Source organism: Protopterus annectens, chromosome 7.part0, assembly GCF_019279795.1.
Source record: "Protopterus annectens isolate FY-2018-M chromosome 7.part0, PAN1.0, whole genome shotgun sequence".
Classification (NCBI taxonomy): Eukaryota; Metazoa; Chordata; order Ceratodontiformes; family Protopteridae; genus Protopterus; species Protopterus annectens.
Window position 1 is genome coordinate 1688623163 of NC_056739.1, and position 26638 is coordinate 1688649800.

A 26638-nucleotide genomic window follows, 5' to 3' on the forward strand; every position below is an offset into this window, starting at 1 on the left:
TGTTTTTAGTCTTCTTCTTCTCTGAAGTCTTCCACGAAGTTTCAGTTGCCAGTCTCTTTAACGAAGGACTAGCCCATTCCATTTCTTCTATTTTTCCAAAATCTTATTTTTTTGATAAACAGTAAAGCAGAGTCTAAGTCATCGAAAATTTTAGGACCATCAGGAAGGAAGATTTTAAGCTTGGCAGGAAACAGAAGGTATGTTTTAAACTGTGCTTTTAAGCTCCCTTATTAGTGGCAGAAAAACTTTTCTTTTAGCTAATACCATGGAAGAATAGTCATTGTCAAAGCACAGTTGTTTCATTAATCTTAACAGGAGCTTTAGCCCAAGCAGATTTAAGAACCATCTCTTTATCAAAAGATGATAGAAATCTAACTATAACTGATCTAGGATAGTTTTGTTAGAGTTAGTATTAGCTATAGATCTATGTGCTCTTTCGATACCAAAGAGAATGCTTCTGGTAAATCTAAAGTTTTAGGGAGCCATGTTGTTAAAAAGAAGTGATATTGTTACCTTCAATATTTTCTGGCAGTCCAAAAATCCTAATGTTATTGCCTAGATCTATTTTCCAGGTCATCCAGCTTTGTTTGTAAATGTGTATTTTGTTTCAGCAGAAACTCAATGTTGATTTCCTCTTCTTGTATTCTATTTTCCATGTCATTCACAGCTTCTTCTATGCCTGTCATCTGGATCTTCTGTTGTTGCAGGTCCATATGTAACAAGTCTATTTGTTTTGTATTTTTTCTATGAAAGTGTCTATTTTAGTATCCATTTTATCCATCTTAGCAGTAAGTTGCTGGACTATAATTATCAGAGACTGAAGTTCTTTCTTGATGCTGGAGTCCTGAGAATTTGTCTTACTGGAACTCATTTCAGACTGATAAACTGACAGGAAAATTTCCAAAGTAATTTCTGACAGGAATATTATTAAGATTTCCTTTCTTTTTTAGATATAGTTCAAGAACTATATAAAACAAACATATTTAGAAAGAAAATTACTTCAAAAATTAATTTTTTAAGTAATTAATTCCTGTCAATGTAATGAAATTGGTGGAGCTGAAGAAATCTGCTGCTATCCTGTGTTCATCCTTGGCCATGCCCCCCGATAACCTAAATGTTTTGACTGCAACAGTGAAACACTAAGGACCATCAACTGTTTACCTGGTGTGGAATTAACAACTTAGCACTAAATGTGAAGAAAAAAGAAAATTGTGGACTAGAGAAAAATCTCAAGGAATATTCTCCCCTCACCATCAATGGGGAAACAGTGGAAAGAGTGAAAAGCACAAAGTTTCTGGGATGCACGTCGATTATTTGTCTTGGAACACAAACGCCATAGTAAAGAAAGCGCACCAGAGATTGCACTTTTTAAGAAGACTGAGGAGAGCGAAATCTCCAAACAATAGTTCTCACTACCTTCTACAGAGGTACTATAGAAAGCATCCTGATGATCAGCCTCGTAGTATGGTATGGAAGTTGCACTACGTCTGAGCGCAAATCCTTCCAGAGTGTGGTGAAGACAGGTGAAAAGATCATTAAGACCACCTATTCAGGACTTGTATTTATCCAGATGTCTCAGCAGGGCCAGAGGAATAATTAGACTGCACTCACCCTGCTTACAGACTGTTTCTGCAGCTATCATCTGGAAAACGCTTCCGAAGCATATGTTGCAGAAAGTACAGTTTTGTACCTACCATAAATGTAGATGTTAGAGTGCTAATACAGCTGCAGTCATAACAGATGGGTTCTCCTGCTGTCAGGCGGGTCCTCGGTCGGCCGAATTCCAAAGTCTAGGTCTGGCGTCGGTTGTTGTTGCTTTCTTTCCTGACGTCAGTGCGACAGGGGTATATAAGACACAGCCGACGCCATTTTCTTCAGTCTTTCTTGCCCCAGATGTCAGGTGCCCCCAGAAGGAAGGCAAAATATATAAACATATATATATATATATAATATATAATCATGCATTGCAATATAATCAAAAACCAGTAGTTGCAAGCAAATACACCATAGAAGGATAACCCAATCAAGTTGTGAGATGAGGTGGTGTTAGCCACTAGGTCTGTACCCAGAGGGGAAGGAGGGAGGGAAACCTGGACTGCAGCTGTATTAGCACTCGAACATCTACATTTATGGTAGGTACAAAACTGTACTATGTTCATCGTGCATACAGCTGCAGTCATAACAGATGGGTAGAATCCCAAAGCTACGCACAGGGTGGTAGGCACTAGGTGGAACTGGGAGGAGCCAGAATGCCCTGCAACACAGCAGTGGCAAAGCCTGCTCTAGTTTTGGAGTATAAAGGTAGGTGGTAGTGTTTAGTGAAGGTATGCACAGAACTCCAAGTGGCTGCCTCCAAAATATCTTTGGTAGGGACTCCTCTGAGGAAGGCTGCAGAGGTAGCTGTGGCCCTTGTGGAGTGGGGTCTGATGCCTGCAGGTACAGATTTACCATGAAAGGAGTAACAAAACCGTATGCAGTGGCCTATCCATTTTGAAATAGTCTGTTTGGAAATTGGCTTCCCTTGAGCTCCTACAGCATAGGACACAAAGAGTTGTTCTGATTTCCTGAAAGGCTTTGTTCTGTCCAAATAGTAACATAGCTGTCTATGGATGTCTAAGGAATGTAGCAGCCTTTCCCCTTTGTTTTGAGGATTGGGGTAAAAGGTAGGTAAGTGTATGGCCTGATTTAAAGCTACCCTGGATACTACCTTAGGCATAAATGACGGGTTGGTTCGTAGGAAACCCTGTCCTGATGGAAGATGAGAAAGGGCTGCACAGCCATGAGGGCTTGTAGTTCCGAAACCCTACGAGCTGAGGTAATGGCCAGAAGGAAAGCTGTTTTCCAGGACAAATATTGCAAATCTATTGAGGCAGCTGGTTCAAAGGGAGGCAATGTTAATTTTTCTAGAATGTAATTAAGATCCCAGGCTGGTATTGGTTGTTTCCTTGGAGGTCTTATATTCTTAGCCCCTCTGAGGAACTGTCTTAAGAGTGGGTGGGAGAATAATGGTGGATCAGTGTTGTATTCAGCAGAAATGGCTGAGGCATGGATTTTGATGGAGGAAAATGAAAGTCCACTGTTCAACAGCTCAGCTAGATACTGTAATACTGTAATATCCGAGGTAAATTCAGTTTTCTAGGATCCTGGCCTTTTTTCTCATTCCAAGTGCAAAACAGTTTCCATTTTGCGGAGTAAGCCTTTCTAGTAGATGGCCTTCTGGCCTCCAAAATGACATCCTGCACCTCCTTGGAGAGTAGGGTCTGTTGTGGTGTTAAGGAATTTTCCACACAGCCAGATTGAGTGTTTTCAGCTGACTGTGAAGAGTTTTGTAGCTGTGCTGAGTCAGTAGAAGAGGCATTAGAGGTAGGGTCCAGGGAGGAGAATGTGTTAGGCTCCTCAGGAGTGGGTACCAGTGTTGTCTTGGCCAGTCTGGAGCGATCAGTATCATCTTCGGTCTGTCTGCTCTTGCTTTTAAGAGCACCTTGGGCAGAAGAGGCAAAGGTGGGAAGGCGTAAACTGTCCGTGCTGCCCAACTGAAAGAAAGGGCGTCCACTCTCCAGGCCTTTGAATGGAATGTCCTTGAGCAGAATTTTGCCAATTGATGATTCCTGTGGTAGGCAAAGAGATCTATGTCTGGCCTTCCCCACGCTTGGATTTTCTTTGTAAACACTTGAGGATGCAACTTCCATTCGTGCGGGTCTCTCATATTTCTGCTTAGATTGTCTGCCAGCGTGTTTTCCAAACCTGGCAGGTACTGTGCTTGAAGTTCGATTTGCCATTCCAAAGTGACATGGCCAGCCTGCACGGGGGATATGAATGTGTTCCTCCTTGTTTGTTTATGTATCACATTACTGTGGTGTTGTCTGTTCTTATCAATAATTGCCCTGGATGCAGGAGGTCCTTGAAAGCTGTAATTGCATTTATCACTGCTAGCATTTCCTTTTGATTGATGTGAAGATGCTTTTCCTTTTGGGACCATTTGCCCTGAATGCACCTGTCTGTCATGTGTGCCCCCAGGCGTAGTCTGAAGCGTCTGTTGTGATGACTTGATTTGCTTGAGGCTTGCAGAATGGTAGACCTGTGTTTGTTTGGCATGCTTGGGCCCACCATAGAAATTCATTTTGCAAACATGGGATTAGTGGTATTATTGTTTCCAAACTGTGGCTGTGTTGAGACCATAGGTTTTTTAGGTACCATTGAAGTTTCCTCATATGCAACTTTGCACATGGGATTAGAAGAATGCAAGATGCCATGAAGCCCAGAGCCTGCAGGATTTTCCTTGCAGTTAGCCTGGTATAATTTGCTAATATTTTGAAGTACTGAGTTAGTTGCCCCTGTTTTTCTGGCGTAAGATAGGCCATCTGGGTGTTTGTGTCCAAGTTGGCACCCAGGAAAATTATTTTCTGAGATGGTGTTAGCCTAGATTCCTCTTTGTTGACTATGTATGCCAGAGAATTCAATAACCGTGTTACATAAGCCAGATGTTCCAGAAGTATGTGTTTGCTGTCCGCTTGGATCAGGCAATCGTCCAAATAAGGGTAAATTTGTATCCCTTGAAGTCTGCAGTAGGCAATTACTGATGCCAGGCATTTCGTGAATACTCTGGGCGCAGTAGATAAGCCAAAGGGCAATGCAGAGAATTGATAGTGGATTGAACCTGCAAGAAATCTGAGGTATCTTCTGCAGTTTTGTCTGATTGGGACATGCAGGTATGCCTCCTTGAGGTCCAATGTTACCAGCCAAGACTCCTTGCCAGGCATGGGAAGAGGCTGCTGTAAGGTGAGCATCTTGAATTTCGGTACGAGTAGAAATGTGTTTAGGATGGATAAGTCCAAAATGGGTCTCCAATCGGTTCCCTTCCTTGGTACCAGGAATAGTCTGGAATAAAAACCTTGAACTTGTTCGTGAGTAGGTACCTCTTGAATAGCTTTCATGTCCATAAGCTTTGAAATTTGTATTTGAGCCTCTGCCCTTCGATTGTGTGGCAGGTTCGGCATGCCTCTCATTTTTGGAAGTGTGTGAAAATGAAATCTGTAGCCTCTGTTTATAATGTCCAGGATCCATTTGTCTGTTGTGATAATATGCCAATTTTTTGAAAATAATGTCAGTTTTCCTCCCAAGGGTGCTGCCAGCTGAGACTTGCTTGGCATGCAAAGGGGAAAGTCATTGGGTTTGTTTCCTGTATTGTTGTGCACTGTCTTCGCCACCTCTTGGTGCTGGAGTTTGCCATTGTCTGCCTCTATATGATCCTTGAGATTGTCCTCTGCCCCTTGTGTGCCTGTATCTACCTCTTTGGGGCTTGCCCGTGGCTGGAAAGGACCAGTTTTTTGAAGGCCAATTTCTGCTAAAATGTGGTGGTTGTACCTGTAGAAAGGCTTTGACAGTTTGCATAGATTTAGCTTTTTCTTCTATTTTCCGTAGCATCTCCTCAGCATTAGTACCAAATAATACATCCTTTTGTAAAGGAGCATCTAGTAGTTTAGCTTTAGCATGATCAGGCAAGGTTTGTTCCCTAAGCCAGGCATGTCTACGAATGACTGATCCTGTAACAGCAGCTCTACTTGAGGCCTCTAGAGCATCATAGCCACATTGTAATGTGTGTTTACCCACTTGTTCTGCACTATGCATCATATCCTGCAACTCCTTCAAATCTGGTTGTTCAGGTTGTGACATTTTATTCCTTAATTGTGATAACAGAAACTGCTGATATTTAAGCATATGGAACTGACAATTTAAGGCCCTCATGGCTAGGGTGGCGAGGTATATACCTTTTTCCCCACCTTTCTAAGGATCTAGACTCTCTTCGGAAGGTAATGGATTCTTAGCAGTAGAGGCCTTCATTCCCTTGGGGCCTTGAGAAATGGTTTCAGGGTCAGCATTATGGCTTTTGTAAAGAAATTGGTGTGAGTTAGGAACTCTGTAGTACCTATCAGGCTTGACTGGGGCAGGAGGCAGGGAATCCGGATTAAGGCAAGCCTCCGAGTAAACATCATCAAGTATGTCCAGGACAGGAGGTATCGCCAGAGGTTTGTGCTGAGGTAGCAAAAGAAATTCCCTAAGTCTTTTCTTGGAATCTGAAAAATCTTGGCCTTCCCAATGGAAGTGTTCCCTCAAGGTATGCAAGGTTTCCGAAGAAAAATCCTCTGGGGAGATACAGAAGGAATGGACTGCTCTGCATCAGAATCTTCAAAGGGAGAGTACGAGTGCTCCTCTTCATCAGAATGTTCTGAAATAATGGAGCCCTGGTCAGAAGAGGGAGAATCTTCCTCCACTTTGGGTCTCTTGTCCGGAGGGGGTTGGGAACCCCTGATAAGAGTAATTAAATCCTCAGCCATTTTGACCATCTGCTTTTTAGGCATGGGGCCTGGAGATGGGCCCTGTGCACCAGGCCTCTTGGGATGCATGGCTGATTTGGACTTAGTAAAGGCCTTTATGGAAAAGGAAGATGAGGGTCTGAAGACGCCATGGGTGGAAGTGGACCTGTCCACATTAAGAGGCTCAACACTCTCAGTGGCTTCGGTAGCTGTAGTCAGGGTATGGGCCGAGGTACCTGCGGTCTCGGTTACAGAAGACACCGCCAGAGAAGTGTCGTCGGTAGTCAGGGGCTGCGTAAGCGCCTCGCTGAGAACCAGACCATGTGTAGCCGGTTTTGGCGTGGTGTCGGTGGAGGCCGCGGACCTCGCGTGTCGGTCTTTGTCCTTGCGTTTTTTGGACAAAACGGTAGTCGGAGTCTCCGACAACATTTTATAATCAAAAGCTTTACCAAAAAAGTGCTGGGCGAACTCCGCCCGATGCTTAATAGTGCGTTTATTGAAAGTAGCACAAAAGCGACAGCCCGAGAGGTCGTGGTCTGGGCCTAAACAAGGTATACAGAGGGAATGGAAATCCTTATGCGGTATTTGCTTCCCACAAGGAATACAATTGTTAACTTTGTCTGACATCGGTCTGAGGCAAGAAAAGTTTCCCCAACGGGGTACTTAGCTTTAAAGAAGACTTCAGTTTCCAAATTTTCGTAATTTCAGGAGCTGGCCGACCGGCACTTGAGAACTGCTTCTGCTTCGGGCACCGCGCAGCAAAAAAGACTGAAGAAAATGGCGTCGGCTGTGTCTTATATACACCTGTCGCACTGACATCAGGAAAGAAAGCGACAACCGACACCGGACCTAGACTTTGGAATTCGGCCGACAGAGGACCCGCCTGACGGCAGGAGAACCCATCTGTTATGACTGCAGCTGTATATACGATGAACATCTATGAGATTAAGGACAGCTTCTTCCCTAATGTCATCAGGCTGCTGAACTCTAGTAACCACTATACTCCATGATGGCCACCTGGATCAGTAGAAACTGTCTCAAATTGTGCATTAAACTGGTTACCAGTATCATCTAAAACTTAGTGCAATATTCACCATGACTGTAACTTGCATGCCATCTAGGGCAGTAGCAATGCAGTAAAATCTCTCTTCTTTCAGTGCAATACACGTTGCAAATTAGTAAATTAAACATACTGCAATACTCTAATGCTCATAGTGTAATACTCAAATGTCTCTCTGTGCAAGGATCAATGCAATGTGTTAACCAAGTACCTGTGCAATACTAAAGTCTCATGCAAGTAAAGTGTTCACTTCAAAAATATTAAAAAAATGTTTAATATTAGTCTGTCTACCTCCATGCCCGTGATGTAATAGCTAGGTGTTAGATGTGCAAATGTCTGTGAAAATAGTCTATATGTTGTCTGCACATTGAGTCCAGAGACACGGAACTTCGTTCAGTTTGTGCACTTGTAAGATTTCTGAATGACAGTAAAGTTTACTTTGACTTGACTAAAGGGAACACTTAATCATACAGAATATTGCAATCATAAAACGGTAAAAAGTATTCTAAGAACTAAGCCAGTGTGGACATGGAAAAATATTTTATCAAATAGGATGTATGCACGCAGGAATAAAAGTAGGCAAGACAGGATTGCATTATATTGGAAACCACTTAGGAAAGGAACTCCAAAGGACTGGGAGCATAAAACTTGAAAGGGAAGGACCAAAAAGGTATATGGATAAGGCTAACATGTGTTTGGACTGCAATTTGCACATCATTTTCTTTATCAGGGACTCACACATGTATCAGCAAAGGTGAAAGGATAGGGGAGTGCCAAGTGAAATACCAGCACTTGCAGACTTTTTAGTGGAATCCAGACAAAAAGCTGTTAAAAAGGAAGAATTGCTAAGATACAAAAATACTACATAAAAAAACTATAAGAATAACATCAGAAGGGGTTATAAATGCTTGGGAAGAAAGAATATAAATGCAAATTACAAACATACATGGGGAGAAATCTGCAGGACGCCCATGCACGTAAAGTCCAGAAGGTTTAAGGTTCCATGGAAATGACTGCATGCGTATTTTTATAAATCAGGTAGACTTCAGACAATTTTTCCTCATGTAGACAGCAAATGTTTGAGATATGAGTGGGAAACTAGGAACAGAGAGAGACATTTTATTTTTTTTTGAGACGAGATACAGTTTATGAATTCCCTGGGCATAGTAATGATTTACTAGGTTTAATGCTAATATAAGATGAAAAGTTTGCGCAGGAAATAACTCCTCAGATAGCATCACTCAACACTGGAATCCCACAAGGATGTGTACTGAAGTCCCTTGTTGTTCACCCTCTTAACACATGATCGTACAGCTGGGTACAATACAAATCACATCAGCAATTACTAGAAAAAATGAAAATCAAAATCTAAACCAACTGTAACCGAAGTACTGAATACTGCAAAAGAGTTAAAAGAACTAGTGCTGAGATCTTTAGAAAAAGGAAGTAGTAAACTTCACAGAAATAAATGGAATTTTCTGAGAGTAATGCAAGCAGAATAATGCTGAGAAGGAGTGAGGCTTAAAAGGAGGAGGTAAATGAACTTCTGTAATGCTTGCATAAAAAAAAATGATAAAAAGAAAACATGCATACTGCATGACAATTATAATGTAAACTTAGTTCAGTTTTTCCTTTCTACTCATGCTGCAACTTAAACTCGGATTTACTTAAGATGTTTAAAAAAAAATTTTCATAACCATAACACAAAAGAAACTCTTGAATGTTTCAAAAACATGTTAAGAATCTAAGCAGAAATGAGGAGCTTGAACTTGTGTTACAAAACATATGTAACACCTCCTCCTTTGACCAAGTAACTGATGCATTTATGCTAATACAGGAACCCAGTGCATAAGCAGTAAACAAGGTACCAAAATGTATAAAGGCCTATTGCACTGCATACTTTAAGACAATTCCACTAACAGAAGTATTACATATGAATAAACCAAAGTCATTAAAGATCATACCTTTCACACCTTCATTTGACTTGCTCCGTTTGCGTTTCATTCCTTCTACAGCAGAAACAGATTTGCTTCTTGGTAGCTTGGACCTTTTTGATGCAGACACCAGTTCTGGATTAAAAAGGTTTCTTCGTACCTTTGTCACTTCTGAAACATCAGAAAGGGGGAAGAAGAAAACATAAGATAAAATTTTTCATCTTTTACACTCTGAAACTGGTAAAAAGACGAATGAATGAATTTGTAAGAAAGTGTTCCTCAAATTCAGAAGCATAGATCCACTGTATAAGATTAGGTACACAGTTAATATAACTGAATAACTTATTTTCCCTTGACTCTTTCAACAAGCGTCTTACCTATGAATGAATGTCCTCATCACTTCTGACTGCAAGGCTACTCCAACTACACCACCATTTTTTTAAACAAGCTTCCCTGCTTTTCCCTAGTACTACCCCCACTTATCTTCAAACTGCGTCTTCTTATATTTATGCTACTCTTTTATAAATGGTATCCTCCTAGAATCTGCCAATTCCATTTTACTTTAAAGATTCAGTCATTTACCCTTAAGACTATACTACTTTCTTTCTAGCCTCTTTCCTCGCTCTCCATCACGTATGCATTGCTCTAAACTGTCTGTATGTAACAGACAGACTCAAAGAAGGGATCTCAGGAAATGCACTAAACACTTCAGATAGTACTATGCAATAAATACATAAAGATGCAACACTGTTTAGTAACTGTGATGCCTCTATACATCCTAGTAACAATTAGCTTCACATTGTTATCAACATCACAAGTGAATCTAATACAGCGATTCCAAGTACTTTTCCATTTTGTTCTTACTAGGGTTTTCACTCTGCTTGCATAATCTTTCTTAAGTTTCTGTTTCTAGAATGAAACACTACTCAATGGATTTAAATTGACAAACTGCAGAGCAATAGAACAATGTACATGACTGTCATAAGCACATTTGGCTTTAGCAACAACAATAAAATAACTTTCTATACAGTCTGATCATAGCTTTGTTGTAGGTTCATCACTGCATTGTACAAATCAAGGCTTCAGAAATTAAAAATACAAATCTACCAAACAGCTTTTATTAACAGACAAGTACAGTGCACTGAGGAAATTTCCAGCATAAAAATGCAATGCCTAGGAAGCTGCAATACTAAAAGGAACAAAAAAGCTTCCTATGATATCAGGATAATAAAGGACAGTCATTAACATTAGTGGAAAAAAAAACTTCAAAAAAACAGTACCCCTTGTTCAGTAGCCTCCAGAGTATAAAAAAAAACCCAGCTCTCAACAGATCTGTGAAGGAGAAAAACACTTACCTTCACAGTCACACACAGCATAAGGCAGACAAAGCTTTGAAAATAAAGTAATTATAATCAGTGCTGTAGGACTTCGCTGTCACTGCATGTGCATTTTAGAAGTAATTCTTGTTTTGTTGAGTTAATATCCAAATGATTTCCAAAACAATTTCAACTTAAAAAAGCAAAACAAAAAAGAACACTATTTCATACATTGATGTACATACGTATACCATAACAGACACACACGTGTGTGTATTTTATATATATATATATATATATATATATATATATATATATATATATATATATATATATATATATATCTACACACATACATATATATACATACACACAATGCACACGTGTGTGTATATGTGTATATATACATATATATATATACACATACACACATGACATAGCAAATACTGAAAATACATAAAGGCTGAAAACTGAAAATACATAAATATAAATACTGAAACAAAACGACAAACATAAAAACACAGTAAAACAGTGTTTTTTGCAAGGGTAAGGCCTCTGCACCCAAGTGGATGGTAAGCACTCCCACAACACCAAAACTTAAATATACCAACTTACACAAGGGAAAGTCACCCAGAAAGTGGAAATTTCTGTTAGCATAGCAAGAGAACAGCAATGACAATAACTCCCAACCCTCAGAAATGTAGAAAACCAGAACTGCACATTATAACTGTAACCCATAAATAATGAAGCCTCACACACCACCTTCATAAACACACACCAAACCCAAAAAATATCCAACTAAACTTTTGATTTTGCGGTGGTGCAGCGGTAGCGTTGTTACCTCAGAGCAAGAGGTTTTCCCGTTCGATTCTCATCGGGAGTGCAGGGAGTGCCTTCTGTCTGGAGTCTGCATGTCCTCCCCACGGTTGGGTGGGCATCGAAAGACGTGCGTAAATGGGAGTGCCTTCGTTGAAGGTTGATCGTCGAGCTGGCACCTCGGCGTTCGTGAAAATCTACTGCCAATCATTAGCGGACCGGAGTTCCGTTGTGGCGACCCCTAACTGGGAAAAGCCGAAAGACAACAACTATACAATCACAAATAGAATTTGCCCTTATTGTCATATGCTCAATACATGCAACTGTTAATCTGTTCAGTCATCTGTTTTACTCAACCAATCACACTACATCGATACAGACATATATAACAAATACATATATTTACACACAAATGTGCATTTGTGTAGATATATATATATATATATACATATATATACGTGTGCGTATACATACATATATATATATATATATATATATATATATATATACACACACACAAACATTGTGATGGAAGAGTTCTTAGGGCATCTGTTGTCTCAAAGGAAGTACAGCTGTTGTTTTACAAGGTCCTGAATAACAGTGAGGAAGCCAGTTGTGAAATGCACAAATAGCACCTTGGACAGTTGGAGATGGTAGCATTTTACAGCATATTCAAGGAATGAATGAGAGATGAAATTAAATCCTGTTATACTACCAGGTTATATAATTAGAAGTTATGTACCTACCATAACGTTCCATGTTAGTTGTCTTCTCTCGCCTTCTTTCTTGCTGGATGGGCTCGGAGCCGATCCTCGGCTCCGACTCGGCACTTGCTTAGCTTGAGAACTCCTTTTACCAGCTCGAGGCAACCCTATATCCCATGATGCAAGGCGGGACTACCTCAGATCTCGTTTGGTAGCTAACATACCCTGCTAAGGACTAACCTAGTAGAACTAGGAAAACAAAAATTCCTAACAAAGGACTCTTCTATCGAAGACTCAGGAGGGAACAACCTGAGAAGAGGAAACTCTTCAAGATCTGTCCAGGCCAGGGGGAAGGAGGGAGGGACGCAAGAAAGAAGGCGAGAGAAGACAACTAACATGGAACGTTATGGTAGGTACATAACTTCTAAATGTTAAGTTGTCAATCTCGCCTTCATTCTTGCTGGATGGGACCGCGTCCCTAGCACCTGTATCCCGGGTGGCTCAATGGAACAGACTCTTGAGAACTGTGGAACCAAAACTGGCCCTGTCTCTGGAGGCCAAATCTAATTTGTAATGAGAGACAAAGGTATGAGGAGTGGCCCAAGTAGCTGCTGCACAAATGGTATCAATGGGAAGTCTATCCTGAAAGGCTGCAGAAGTGGATAGACTCCTGGTTGAGTGTGCTTTCGGTTTAGAAGGTAGCTGCTTGCCTCTGAGCGCATACACATAAGAAATGGTGGAAGACAACCATCTGGATAAGGTCACTTTAGAAACTGGGAGACCTTTCTTGTTTTCTGCATAGGAGACAAATAATTGGTCCGATTTCCTGAATTGTTTAGTTCTATGCAAATAGTACCTGAGCTGACGATGGACATCCAAAAAATGAAGCTTTTGTTCAGCTCTGTCAGAATAATTTGGGAAAAAGACTGGTAGATCGATGGATTGATTAATATTAGTTTGAGAAACAACTTTGGGGAGAAAGGACGGGTTCGTTCTTAAGGATACCCTGTCCTTGTGAAAAACCAAGTAAGGGGAACGGATGCAGAGAGCTTGAATTTCGGAAACCCTTCTTGCTGAAGTGACAGCCAGTAAGAATATAGTTTTCCAGGTCAATAACTTCAAGGAACATGAGGCAGACTGTTCGAAGGGTGGTAAAATCAAGGATGCTAACATTAAATTCAGATCCCATTGTGGAGGAGGATGTTTTATTGGCGGCTTCAGAAGAAAAACTCCTCTCAGAAAGGCTTTGCATAGCCTATGTGACATAATGTTATGATCTTGTAAGCCAACGTGATATTTGGAAATAGCCGCCAGTTGAACTTTGACTGTTGAAGAAGAAGATCCTGACTGAAAAACTTCAGCCAGGAAATCTAAAACAGAATGCACAGGAGCAGTAAAGGGATCAATGTGCCTGGAGTTTGCCCAAAGGGAAAAACGTCGCCACTTGCTAGCATACACGGTTCTGGTGGACGACTTCAAAGAAGCTACTAAAATATCTCTGACAGGATCAGAGATCATAGGAAGCCTGGCTAGGGAAGGAAGTGGAGCAACCAAGCAGTGAGGTTGAGAGAATGAATGGCCCGGTGCTGATGACCCGACTGGTGGATCAAAAGATCCGGAACTGGGTCCAGATGCCAAGGCCGCACCAGGAGGTGACAATGCAGAGTCGGGAACCAAATTTGTCGAGGCCAGTAAGGGGCAATGAGAATCAACTTGGCCCTCAAAACGGTGGCTTTCTGAATGACTTGTGGAATCAAGGGAAAGGGAGGAAAAGCGTAAAGAAGTCCCCGGGGCCAATCCTGGGTTAGAGAGTCTCTCAGGGGTTGGCCTGGAAGGGGAAAGAGGGTGAAGAAGTCGGGGCACTTGTTGTTTTGGGGAGTAGCAAAAAGATCGCAACAAGGTGTGCCCCACTTCAGAAAAATCTGGTCCACAATAGATTGATTGAGAGACCACTCGTGAGGCATGAGAATGGCTCTGCTCAGCCTGTCCGCCAAGAGGTTGGACCTGCCGGGATGTGCGTTGCTATCAGAAACCGATGAGAGGAGATTGCCCATTGCCAAAGTCTGAGAGCTTCTCGACACAACGGATAGGACCTGGTCCCGCCCTGCTTGTTGATGTACCAGACCACGGACATGTTGTCCGTTTGCACTGCAATAGTCCCCTGGGAAGAAAGTCGTTGAGGGCTTGCAACGTTAAAAGCACCGCTCTCATCTCCAGGACATTTATGTGCAGATGGTATTCTATGGGTTGCCACGTCCCGTGGACCATCCTGCCCTGATAATGCCCCCCTCACCCGATCAGAGAGGCATCCGTAGTGACTGTGGCAACCGGAGGAGGGGGAACAAATGGTCGGCCCTGGTGAAGGAGAGGGGAAGATATCCACCAGTTCAGATGAGCTCTGCACGATTGTGTGACTAAGATTTCGTGTTTCATCGGAAGACTGTGGAATTACCACTGAGTGAATAACATCCACTGCAGCAGACGCATGTGGAAGCGAGCCAGTGGTAGAAGAACAATGGCCGCAGCCATAAGACCTAGAACTTTCAGAATCAATCTGGCTTTGACTTTGCTGCTCTGCAATAATATTCAAACAAATTTTTGGATGTCCAGAATTCTCTGATCTGTTAGTCTGGCTGACAGCTTGACGGTGTTTAATTCTGCGCCTATAAAGGTGATAGATTGGCAAGGCCGCAGAGAAGATTTTTCGAAATTCACTGAAATTCCCAAACTTTTGCAAAGCTGCAGAGTGTAGTCTCTGGTCTGAAGAAGCTGATGCCTGGTGGTGGCGGAGAGGAGCCAGTCGTCCAAATAAGGAAACACCTGGAATCCTTGACGTCTCAGGTGAGCTGCGACCACTGCCATGCATTTGGTAAACACTCTGGGGGCTGAAGTGAGACCAAAGGGCAGGGCTCTGAATTGATAATGACTGGTCCCTAGCCGAAAGCGGAGAAACCTCCTGGAGCGCCTGTGGATCTTTATGTGATAGTACGCGTCCTGAAGGTCTATTGAGCACATCCAGTTGTCCTTGCCCAGAAAGGGCAAAATGGACTGAAGCGTGACCATCCGGAATCTTGCCTTCTTGACAAATCTGTTTAGATTGCTTAGGTCTAGTATAGGTCTCCAATCTCCCGTCCTTTTGGGGACCAAAAAGAATCTGGAGTAGTCGCCGGATCCTACTTGGTCTGCTGGAACAGTCTGGATGGCTCTTTTTTGTAGGAGCTTTGTAGCCTCCTGTTCTGCCAAATCCCTTTGACCGGGTGAGATGTCTGGAAGGGATTGGTGAGGTACGGGATACCTTTCGAAGGGGATTTTGTAACCCTCGGATATTATCGACTGTACCCACATATCTTATGAAAGGGAACGCCAGGCTACTGGGTACAGCGAAATCCTTCCCCCGACTGCCTCCAAGGGTGGACAGTCGGGCAACACCTCAGGGATGCTGAAAGGGCTTCTCAGGAAGAGACTCCCTGTTGCCCTGGTTCTGAGGACCCCCTCTGTCCCTAGGGCGGCGTTTATTATTGTTACCCCCTCTGCCTCTGGGGGTAAACTGCCCACGTGTGTCCGGCACTGCTCCTTGGGCTTTGCGGAACCACATCTTTCCTCCCTTCTGACCCTTGGGGTAGGGTCTAGAAGGGGTGGAAAAATGGACTCCAATGGCAGAAAGAGTTTTGCCGTCCTGCTCACACCTGGTCAAGGTTTCCTTCACCTGAGGTCCGAACAAAGCTGAACCGTCAAAGGGGGTATTGGTGAAGGACGCCTTAAAGGGGTCCGCAAAATTACAAAGCTGCATCCAGGCTTGACGTCTAAGAGCCACTCCTGTGCCTGCGGCCCTGCTCACTCCATCGGCTGCATAGGATATGAGCCGCATGGAGGAGTTGGTTAAGGAATTCAGGATTGCTAGCTGTGAGGCAATCTTTTCTTGAGCCCCAGCAGCAGAAGGATCCTGGACCACTTCACCTAGTTCCTTGAGAATATCTCTTTGAAGCCTGGTGAAGTGACAAAGGTAGTTCAGCGAACGCATAGCAAAGGTCGCTGAAGAAAACATCCGCTTTCCATACCTGTCCATGGTCCTAGAATCTTTGTTAGGAGGATGGACAGGTAGTGAAGGATCCGCAAGTTCCTTCTTGGTGGCCGCCACCACCATAGCATCCACAGAGACGCCCTTGGAAAGAAACTGCTTGTCTGCAGGGGCCGTGATAAATTTGGATGGTCTCCTGGGAACCGGTTCCACAGAATCTGGAGCTGCCCACACCTTCCGAGCCACTACCTGCATAAGTGGGTCGAAAGGCGGAGACACCCAGGAGGTGGAGGGTCGGGATCCAAAAGCCTCCAGGTATACCGACTCATCCTCGGAGGGGTCAATGGAGGGCCAATTCCCCCTCTGTTTGAGGAGCTCAAGGATGTCTGAAAAGGAGACATCCTCAGAGGGGGACCGTGGGGAACCCTCCGACTCATCTAAGTCGGTATCAGATGCTGTAGACTCAGGGGAGTCTGTGTGTTTCCTCTTACACGTCCTCTTCTGAGGAGGTTCCCCTGCAGGATCAGGAGAAACCTCGGAAGATGAAGATATTCCCAATGGGGAAACCTGGGGCGATGGATCCCTGGGCCTGGGAGCAAGAGGCTGGCAAGAGGCGTCTACAGGCACCGAAGAGGAAGGAGCTAAAGGGATGGACCGTTGACCTGGCTCAGGTGCCAGGACACTCCTCATCACCTCAAAGGATCCCCTCCCCGGGAGGCCGGAATATTCCCGTTCCGAGGAAATAGGAATTCCCGGCTCCACTGAGAGGGAAGGCTCCGAGGCCGATGTCGGTGCCGAGCTTACCAAAGCCGAAGTCCCGAGAGGGAGAGCGGGGTCGGACAAGGGTCCGATGCCACTGGCTCCCTCGGAGCCGACAAGGGAAACTCGACGACCGGATCCCTCCAAGGAAGGTCTCATGGAAGAGATCGGAGCCGAAGACGATGGAGCCGAAGAGGGATGTATCGGTTCCGGCGCCGACACGGTCACTGTCCCGAGAAGCTCCGGCTCCGAACTCTGGAGGAGAGTCGGAGGAGGAAGTTCAAGGGGTAAAGCAATAGCCGTAGTCTGCTGAGACGGGCTATGGAGCATCTGGGCTAGTGCCTGCGACTTCAACAGCCTGCTTACCACCCTCTCTAAATTGTGGTCAGACAGCCTGGAAGATCTCGAAGATCGGCTCCGATGACTCCGCTCCGACAAAAGTGGAGACCCCGGAGCCGAATGGATACTCTCCAATGAAGGGGACTGAGATCTCTTCTTGGACGAAGTCATCGGAGCCGACGTCCCCTGAGTTCCAGATGGAGCCGAAGGCTTCTCGGCTCCGATACTGGATAATATGTCGGCTCCAGCCGGAGCCGACAAGGCAACAGTAGATTGGGTGTCGGAACCGATCGGAACAGACACTACTAACTTAGAAGAAGAAAGATCGGCTCCAGCCGGAGCCAATCTCGACTCCGAAGGAGTCGGAGCCACCGGAGAAGGCTTAGAAGCTGTAGCCTGAACCTTCGGTGGCTTAGAAGGTTTACTAGACCCAGTTTTAGTGGGTGAACCTTCTGGCTTTAGTAAGCCACGGAGGATCAATTTATTCCTCCTTTCCTGCAGGACTCTCTGGCTAAAAGAGTGACACAAAGCACAGGAGTCCTGCAGGTGCAAAGGCCCCAGGCAGTAAACACAAGAAGTGTGACCGTCTGTCAGAGACATTTTCTGACAGCACGAGTCACACTTCTTGAAGCCTGAGACCTTGCCTTCCTTAGACATAGTCCAAGAAGAAATAATACTCACACACACCCCAAACAATCACACAATTAATCCCAACAAATACAGACACACAGGTAGGGATTAAGAAAAGGGGGCCTAGGCCTAACTGAAAAAATCTTTAAACTTTTTAAAAAAACTAGCAGTTTTTAACTATATGGGCTGTAGAAACACTACACACTATAAAAAGGAACAAGGGAGAGATAAAACCCTGACTAAGCTTTTTGAAAATTTCAACTTACCTCAGCTGGCAAAAAGGAGACCTCTTTCGCAAAGCGGCAAACGAGATCTGAGGTAGTCCTGCCTTGCATCATGGGATATAGGGTTGCCTCGAGCTGGTAAAAGGAGTTCTCAAGCTAAGCAAGTGCCGAGTCGGAGCCGAGGATCGGCTCCGAACCCATCCAGCAAGAATGAAGGCGAGATTGACAACTTAACATCAGCAATTTCCATCTTTCTGCTTCGCTTACTGATTTGGCAATGAGCTGGACAGAGTTGACCAACCCTTCCTCACGATTCCCAGTCTACAGTTTTGTTGCTGACAAGTACCAGTTTTCCCATGGATCTATATTATATATGCGAGCACACGTACACACATATAGAGATATGCACATGTGTGTGTATGTATGTGTGTATATATATCTATCTATAAGTCTGGTGAGCACAGACTAATAATATTCTGTAGAATAATACTTTGCGTCTAATGCATGGAAGCACACGCTCAATACTGTTTGTTTTTTGGCCTGTTATACTTGTGTTTATAAGCGACCAGTTAGATATGGTTATATACATCACTGTGCTTTTAACATGAATTGTTACAACAACGACTGCTTAACTAAGGGCAAGTTTTTGTCTCCTAATATTTTCTATGTCTGTTAAGACCCTGCTTGCGACTCAGTCTCCTGATCGCAAGGAATCCTATCTATTAATATAAGTTTCCCGGGCACATTTTAACTGTTTATTACCTACATGCTCTAATGAATAACAGAAGGAACCGATAATGCCCATTTGATATTCGTAATTTGTTTGCTTGTACCTCGTTTTCCTTACTGCGACTGCTGTCCTGTCACTGTATTCCACACACTAACCTACCTGAAAACTAGCTGATATCCTACTTTTGCCTGTGTGCAGCCACAGTACTGGTTATGCGCAAAGTGCTTTTTTTCCTGTTTTTCCTTCCTCTTTTCCTGCCCTTGCAGACCATACCATTCCAGGGTCCGATAGGGGACTTTCACCCTTATGTATTTTGCTGTTATAGTATCTCCACCTTTACTCACATCTGTACTAATCTCCTAAAGGCATATTTTTCTTCCGTTCTTGTCTAGCTACATCTCACTGATCCCTTGCACTATCCCCTACCTCTAATACAGTACCTGACTCTCACTAATTATCTTGTCCTTTTTTTTTTTACAGTCTATTACCTGTGGGCTCCCACTCTCTCCTACCCAGGAAAGACAATAACATCCACAAAAACTCTTTAGACCCACAGACACCACAGGAAAGAAAGAATAATCATCTCCAGAAATCCGGTGAAGACACCTACCCTCTCTGCGCCCCTTGGAACGACAATTCCCCTCATTAGAAAAAATACAAACTCAGTGTACTTAACATTATTCTATGATGTTGCATTAATTTAACTATTTCTGTTTAGAGCTTAGTACTTTACCATACTAGCACGCAATAGCAGCCATCTGCAGACCACTTGTACCCCCATTGTAGCCACGTTCTTATAAAGTGTTCTCTTAATTACAAACTACTTTACCATTTTTTTTCTGTGAAGGATTCTTCTCTGCTGTCAGTTCCCGCTGTTGTCAATAGGTGGCACCCTATACATGTAAAATAACACACCTTACCTTATTCACCCCTTTCATTCCAAACTCAATTAAACCTCTATCGCTCAGCTATTTTCACCCAGTTTTTTCACTACCCTTTGCCTGAAACTCCTAAAGTAACATTTGCCCTACCCAACTTACATTTCCTCTGTTTTTACCCTGCAAACTCTCTTTAGCAATCACCTACCTCTTAACTGATTTTTTTTTTGTTGCGGTGTCTTGTCCATCCTTTAGCTCTACCCGCTCCGTTCGCCCTGCGGGCTTCACTCCACTCCCCTACCCTACCCCCAAATTCCACCCACCCCCAGAGCACCTAACCTTATACTTCCATAGCCACACCTCCAACCAATAACCTACCTTATCTCATTAATCAATTAAATATTTTACCCCTGATTGGTTCTTGCCTTCATCTCCCTATTTCCCCTAGCAGCTCCACCCCCTCACTGGCCTACTCTACAACCAAATTTGACCTGTTTATCCAAACCTATAATTTATGCCTCACAATGACTAGCCCAAGCAGGCCAATACACTTTAAAGTAATCCACTGGTCTGTATGTCGTACCTCTCTACTAATATCTTAGAGCTTAAGCCACTATGAAGTCCCAAGCTTTACTAGATTTCAACACCCTACAAGGCAAACAAGCCCATTCTCTCTTACCGCTTCTCACACCCATATTAACATAACATCATCATTATCCTACCTTCTTCCACAATTTCACAGATTATCCCATTATAAATATTTCCAAATCGAAAAGGAATACACTATATTCTTAAAAGTCTTCAAACTTAAATATAATCTTCAACTGGGTCTACTTCAGCACGGTGACATTCATCCAAACCCAGGTCCTTACACTACCATGACTAACTCCTCATCAGCCAATAGTTCACCTTCTAACAACCCCACCAAAACCCTAAACTCTCTCTTGATAGGCCATCTTAACATATGCAGCTTAAACAAGATTACACACATTCATGCCCTATTCTTTTGACATCTTATGCCTAACTGAAATTTGGCTCAAACCCACAAATAAAGACAACAATATAACTCCACCAGGGTATAACATACTCCGACTTGACCATCTAAATAAAAAGGGTGGTGGGGTTGCTTTACTGTTTAAATCTGAATTGAACATCACCTCAATAGACATTCATCCACCATCACCTTCAACTCTCGGGATTTTAACCACCAAGCTCCAAATAAATGCTAATAAATCCATATACATTATTTGCTCATATATCCCCCCAGGAAATAACATTAACACTCTTGAAAATACCTTTAGCTGGCTCTCATTAACCCTCCCACATGAAAAATACTCCTTGGTGATTTTAATATTAACTGGAATGGTTGTACCGCTCCCAAACCTACTACTCATATAAACCTATTTGGCTTACACCAAGCCATGTCATTCCCGACCAGGACCCACAAACGTAGCAAGAAACAAACTACCTTAGATTGGATACTAGTTAACAGCAACCCCCTCAAGTACAAAACAGGCATACTTCCAGATGAAATTAGTGACCATTCCCTTACCTTCATAACTAGAAAAAAAGACCACCATTCCCAATGAAACAATATTTAGAACAACCCATAACAAAAAAATTTCAACCCAGCGAACTTCCAAGCAGAGCTCAAAGCATGCAACTGGTCACCCCTAAAATGCCTGCCTCTGGATGAAGCAGTCTCTAACAATAAATTCCTGCAAATCCTTGTTAACCATGCTCCCTCACGTACTGTCAGAACTAAAAAGAAACCTGCTCCCTGGCTCTCCAATGAGACTAGGCACAGCATTAGACTAAGAAATAAAATCTGGTCCAAATGGAGGAAATCAAAAAACCCAATAGATCACCTAAACTTTAGACAGCTTCGAAATTCCACAAAAAGAGCTATAGTCCTTGACAAAAAAAAAAAAAAAAAACTACTACCACAAACTCCAACAATCCCAACAGCAAAACCCACAAAAGTTCTGGTCAGCAATCCACAAACTGCTGCATCCAGGTCACTCCAAAACACCTACCTCCTCTAACCTAACTCAAAGCCCTCCAAACTTAATTGCTGACACTTTTAATAAATTTTTCTCTGAAACTGTCCAATCCCTAGCTAACACCTTACCAGATGCCACCACCTCAGAAACTTCTCCACTAACGAATCTACCCCAAACTTTTCATCTCCAGCCCATTTCTACATCCCTCATTCACACTCTACTTCTTAAACTAAAACCATGTACACCATCAGCTGATCTCCTCCCAGCTGAATACCTGCATATTGCAGCAGGAGTACTAGCCTACCCAATCTCCATCCTAAGAAATAGATCCATTACTAAACCCTACATCCCATCTCTCTGGAAGATCTCACATATCATCCCCTTGCATAAGGGAGGAAACTCAAATGAACTCACAAACTTCAGCCCTATAGCCCTTCTCTCACCGCTAGCAAAAGTTATGGAGAGATGTATTCACCGTCAACTACTTCATTAACTCATTGAAAATAACCTATTAGTGGACTGCCAACACGGTTTCAGGCCTTTCCACAGCACTACCACTGCACTCCTATCCTTGACTGACTGCATTTAATAAAAATAGAAATAATAACCTGCTCTCTTCAGCCCTCTTTATAGACCTCTCCAAGCCTTTGATATGGTGAACATCCAATTGCTATCAACCATTCTCAAATCTCTCTCATCTGATACTCAAGCAGTTAAATGGCTTCATTCATACCTTGAAAATAGACAAGCAGTGCGCTGGGAGAACAACTTATCCTCCCAGCTCCCAATCACTCTTGGAGTCCCACAAGGATCTATTTTGGGTCCACTCCTCTTTAGCATTTTCATTAATGATCTAAAAACATCCCTTCTCCAAACCACCTGCATCCAATATGCTGACGATTCAACCCTAATCTGTCATGCTTCCTCTCCAACTGAACTCCAAACCAGGACACAAACTGTATTCACCTTAGTGGAAAATGATTCCACCAACGGTGTCTCCTCTTGAACCAAAAAAAAAACAAAAAAAAAAAAACAAAACTACTAGTGTTTACACCTACACATAAGACCCCTCCACTCAATCCCTTACTTACCTCTAATAATGGCACTGTCATCACACTCCCGACACTACCACTAAACTCCTAGGTGTAACTATAGATAATAACCTCAACTTTGACACACACATTAACCTAACTATTAAATCTGTAAATAGAAAACTTGGTTTCCTGTATAAACTCGGACCATTTCTCACAGCCTCTGCCAAGATTACTATTGCTCAAACTCACCTGATTTCAACCCTCCTCTATGCCTCCCCCATACATACAAACCTAACCAAAAGCAATTTAAATCAACTGGCAACTTCTTACAACAACACAGCCAGATATGCCACAGGTACCCCATTTAGAACCCACCACTATCAAAATCTGAAACTACTAGGATGGCTGGAAATACAAAATCAACTACTCTACCAGCAACTCACCTATATCCACAAAATCTTACACCATCCCACTAATACCCCTATACTCAGTAACCTCCTCAATCCTTATCAAAACCATCCAACCTTACGTTCTGCAAATAGATTACAAGCAGCCACCTTAAAATCTAAAAACAAATCGGGGGACTGTCTGTTTTCTAACTCTGTTGGTAAAACATGGAACAAACTCCAAACTGAACTAACTTCTACCACATCCACCCACCTTTTCAGGAACCAATTAAAAATGTTCTTAAAATCCCAATGTCTTTGCCCATGCACCAAGCCTGACTGATGCTATCTTCCCTTGCCTTTAGCTTTTCTGAAACTAATTCTTCTACTTCTACTACCTTCCCTTTGGCTCTCTCCTCTAAAAAGTATAAATAATTTGCTCTCTTCATTCCCTTCATTACTGTGTCAATTTCCTCGACACAACATACTAACGAACTAATGCTTATACTTATCTATGATAAATGTTGCACCAAATGACTGAAACAATAATCTTCATAATGTTACCCTATCCTGCTTAGTGCTGCTGAAATAAGTTGTACATGAATGTATAGTTATCTATCATCATAGTGTTATCCTATTTACTTACTGCTGCTGAATGTAAAAAAAAAAAAATATATATATATATATATATATATATATATATATACACACACACACACACAGTTGACTCCCTCTTTTCTGGTCTTAGGCTGGACAAACGAATGGCTGGTTAACAGAAATTGGCATACAAAATAATATATTTATAGGTTATAAATCAGGTAGAACAGGATTTGTGTTAGTATGCATTTTTCTAATGAATATGAAGTCTAAAACTCAAATGTCTGTCATTATTTAGCCTATAGCAGCCAGAAGTGTTCTTCGTTGTTGTCTTTTCCTAGGAGTACAGCAGAAAATTGACGCTGGTTAAAGAGAAGCCAGATAAGGAGTCTACTGTACGTATATATTTATGTATGTGTGTGTGTGGAAATGATGTCATGATTTTGTTTTTTAGTTGGTTTTCTCGCTTTGTTGTATTTTTTAGTGGTTTTGTGGTCACATTGGGAGCTGGATTTGTTTTAAGTAGAAATTACTTCCGTTGGTTATAATTCAACGCTACCTCGTTGGCTTTATGGTATAACTCTTTCTAGAGCTGGTCTACAGTTGGTGCCTTGAATATGAAGTCATTTTTGCCTTAGCGTTCTGGTGATTGTAAGTTCCATCTCCTTCCAAAAGCTCTTATTAGAGCTGGTATTTTGTCAGACAGGACTGGTCTAAGGATTGAAAGCCTTTCACTAACGCTTGGCTGGTAAGAACATATTTTTCGTTTTGAACAAAGGTATTATCTTCTTTTTTTTCATTAGCATACTGTCTCCTTTTAAAAAGCTGTTTTTAGAGCTGGTAAATTGGCCGGAAGGATGCGTTTAAGGACGGACAGTGTTTCAAGGTGAACGCTGAGAATATATACATTTTTAAGGCGCCTTCAATAGAAGCTCTTTTCACAGCTTGCTTTCAGATTAAGGAGCTTTTGTTGTGGTTATTGAACAGTACAACACATCTTACTGAAAAAAGTACAGCTGTGTACCTACCATAAATGTAGATGTTCGAGTGTATTCACTGTTGCAGTCATTACACTTGGGTTATCCTGCTGGCAGGCTACCCGCAGTCGGCCTGAATTCCAAAGTCTTGGTCCGGCGTCAGTTGCTGTCGCCTCTTCCCTGACGTCAGTGCGCCAGGGGTATAAAAGATGCAGCTGATGCCATTTTCTTTAGTTTTTCTTGCCCCAGATGTCAGGTGCCCCCAAAGGGTAGGCTAAAATTATGCCAATAAGTATGGATGCACTAAAGTAAACATTTCCTTCATCTACAAGCAAATACACCACATAGGTTGTATAGAATAGAGAAGACAGATAAGTCCCAGTAAAGAAAAAGAGGGATGGTGGGTGGGTAACCTGGACTGCAACAGTGAATACACTCGAACATCTACATTTATGGTAGGTACACAACTGTACTATGTGTATCATGTTTCACTGTTGCAGTCATTACACCTGGGTTGAATCCTAAAGCTGAGGTTGGGTGGCTGGGTCTAAACAGGATTAGGAGAGGCTATAAGGCCCTGCAGAACTGCAGTGGCAAAGCCTGCTCTGGATTTAGAGTAGAGAGGTAAGTGGTAGTGCTTTGTAAAAGTGTGCAATGAACTCCAAGTTGTAGCCTCTAAAATGTCTTTGGTCGGTACTCCTCTGAGGAAGGCTGCTGAAGTGGCTGCTCCTCTGGATGAATGTGGCCTAATGCCCTTAGGCACTGATTTGCCATGCTGTGAATAGCAGAAATGAATGCAGTGGCCTATCCATTTGGAAATAGTCTGCTTTGAGATAGCCTTTCCTTGTGATCCTGCAGCATATGCCACTAAGAGTTGCTCAGTCTTTCTGAAAGCTTTAGTTCTGTCCAAGTAGAAGCTTAGCTGTCTGTGTATGTCCAAAGAATGCAGGAGTCTCTCACCCTTATTCTGTGGGTTTGGATAAAAAGTAGGCAAATGAATGGTTTGGTTAAGGGCCATACTGGACACTACCTTAGGCATAAATGTCAGGTTTGTCCTCAGAGAAACCCTGTCTGGATGGAAAATGATAAAAGGTTCCACAGCCATGAGTGCCTGTAACTCTGAGACTCATCTTGCTGAGGTTACTGCTAGGAGCAGAGCTGTTTTCCATGATAAGAACTTCATCTCAGCTGTATTGGCTGGCTCAAAAGGAGGCAGTGTGAGTTTTTCCAAGACATAATTGAGGTCCCATGCAGGTATTGGTGCTCTCCTTGGGGGTCTTATGTTTCTGGCCCCTCTGAGGTACTGCCTTAGCAATGGATGAGAAAAAATAGGTGGTTCCGTATTGTACTGAGCTGAAATGGCAGACGCATGGATTTTAATTGATGAAAAGGATAGGCCTTTGCCCAGCATCTCAGTTAGGTACTGTAAAATCTGAGGAATATTTGGAACGAACGTGTCAATTCCCTGTGCCTGGTTCCAAGCACAGAATCTCTTCCATTTTTCTGCATAAGATTTTCTGGTACTGGGCCTCCTAAATAACATCCATCACTGCTTTAGAGAGAGGTGTGTTCTGAATGGCTACATTATCCACCATGCTGCCAGATTTAGGGTCCTGAGTTGGCTGTGCAGGATCGGATTGTTTCGTTGGGTCAGTAAGTGAGGAATTAGAGGTAAAGTCCAGGTTGGGCCTTGAGACAAGCTCTTTAGGATTGGGTACCAGTGCTGGCGGGGCCAGTCTGGGGCAATTAGAATCATTTTTGGCTTCTCTTGTCTGACCTTTAGGAGTACCTTGGGGAGGAGAGGCAGAGGAGGAAAGGCATATACTGTTAGGGTTTTCCAGCTGAATGACAGAGCATCCACTTTCCATGCTTGCATGTGATAAGTCCTTGTGCAGAATCTCTGTAGTTGGCAGTTGTGA

The 26638-nt window shown here is 42.8% G+C and overlaps 1 protein-coding gene across 1 annotated transcript in view; it reads right to left on the reverse strand.

The window, feature by feature from the left end:
* Positions 1-26638, reverse strand: part of TICRR (TOPBP1 interacting checkpoint and replication regulator) — a 3405639-nt gene that overhangs the window by 894557 nt on the left and 2484444 nt on the right. Inside the window, exon 17 of the mRNA XM_044078205.1 lies at positions 9339-9479. Within this exon, the coding sequence (XP_043934140.1) occupies positions 9339-9479 (141 nt within the window). The remainder of the gene's footprint in view (positions 1-9338; positions 9480-26638) is intronic.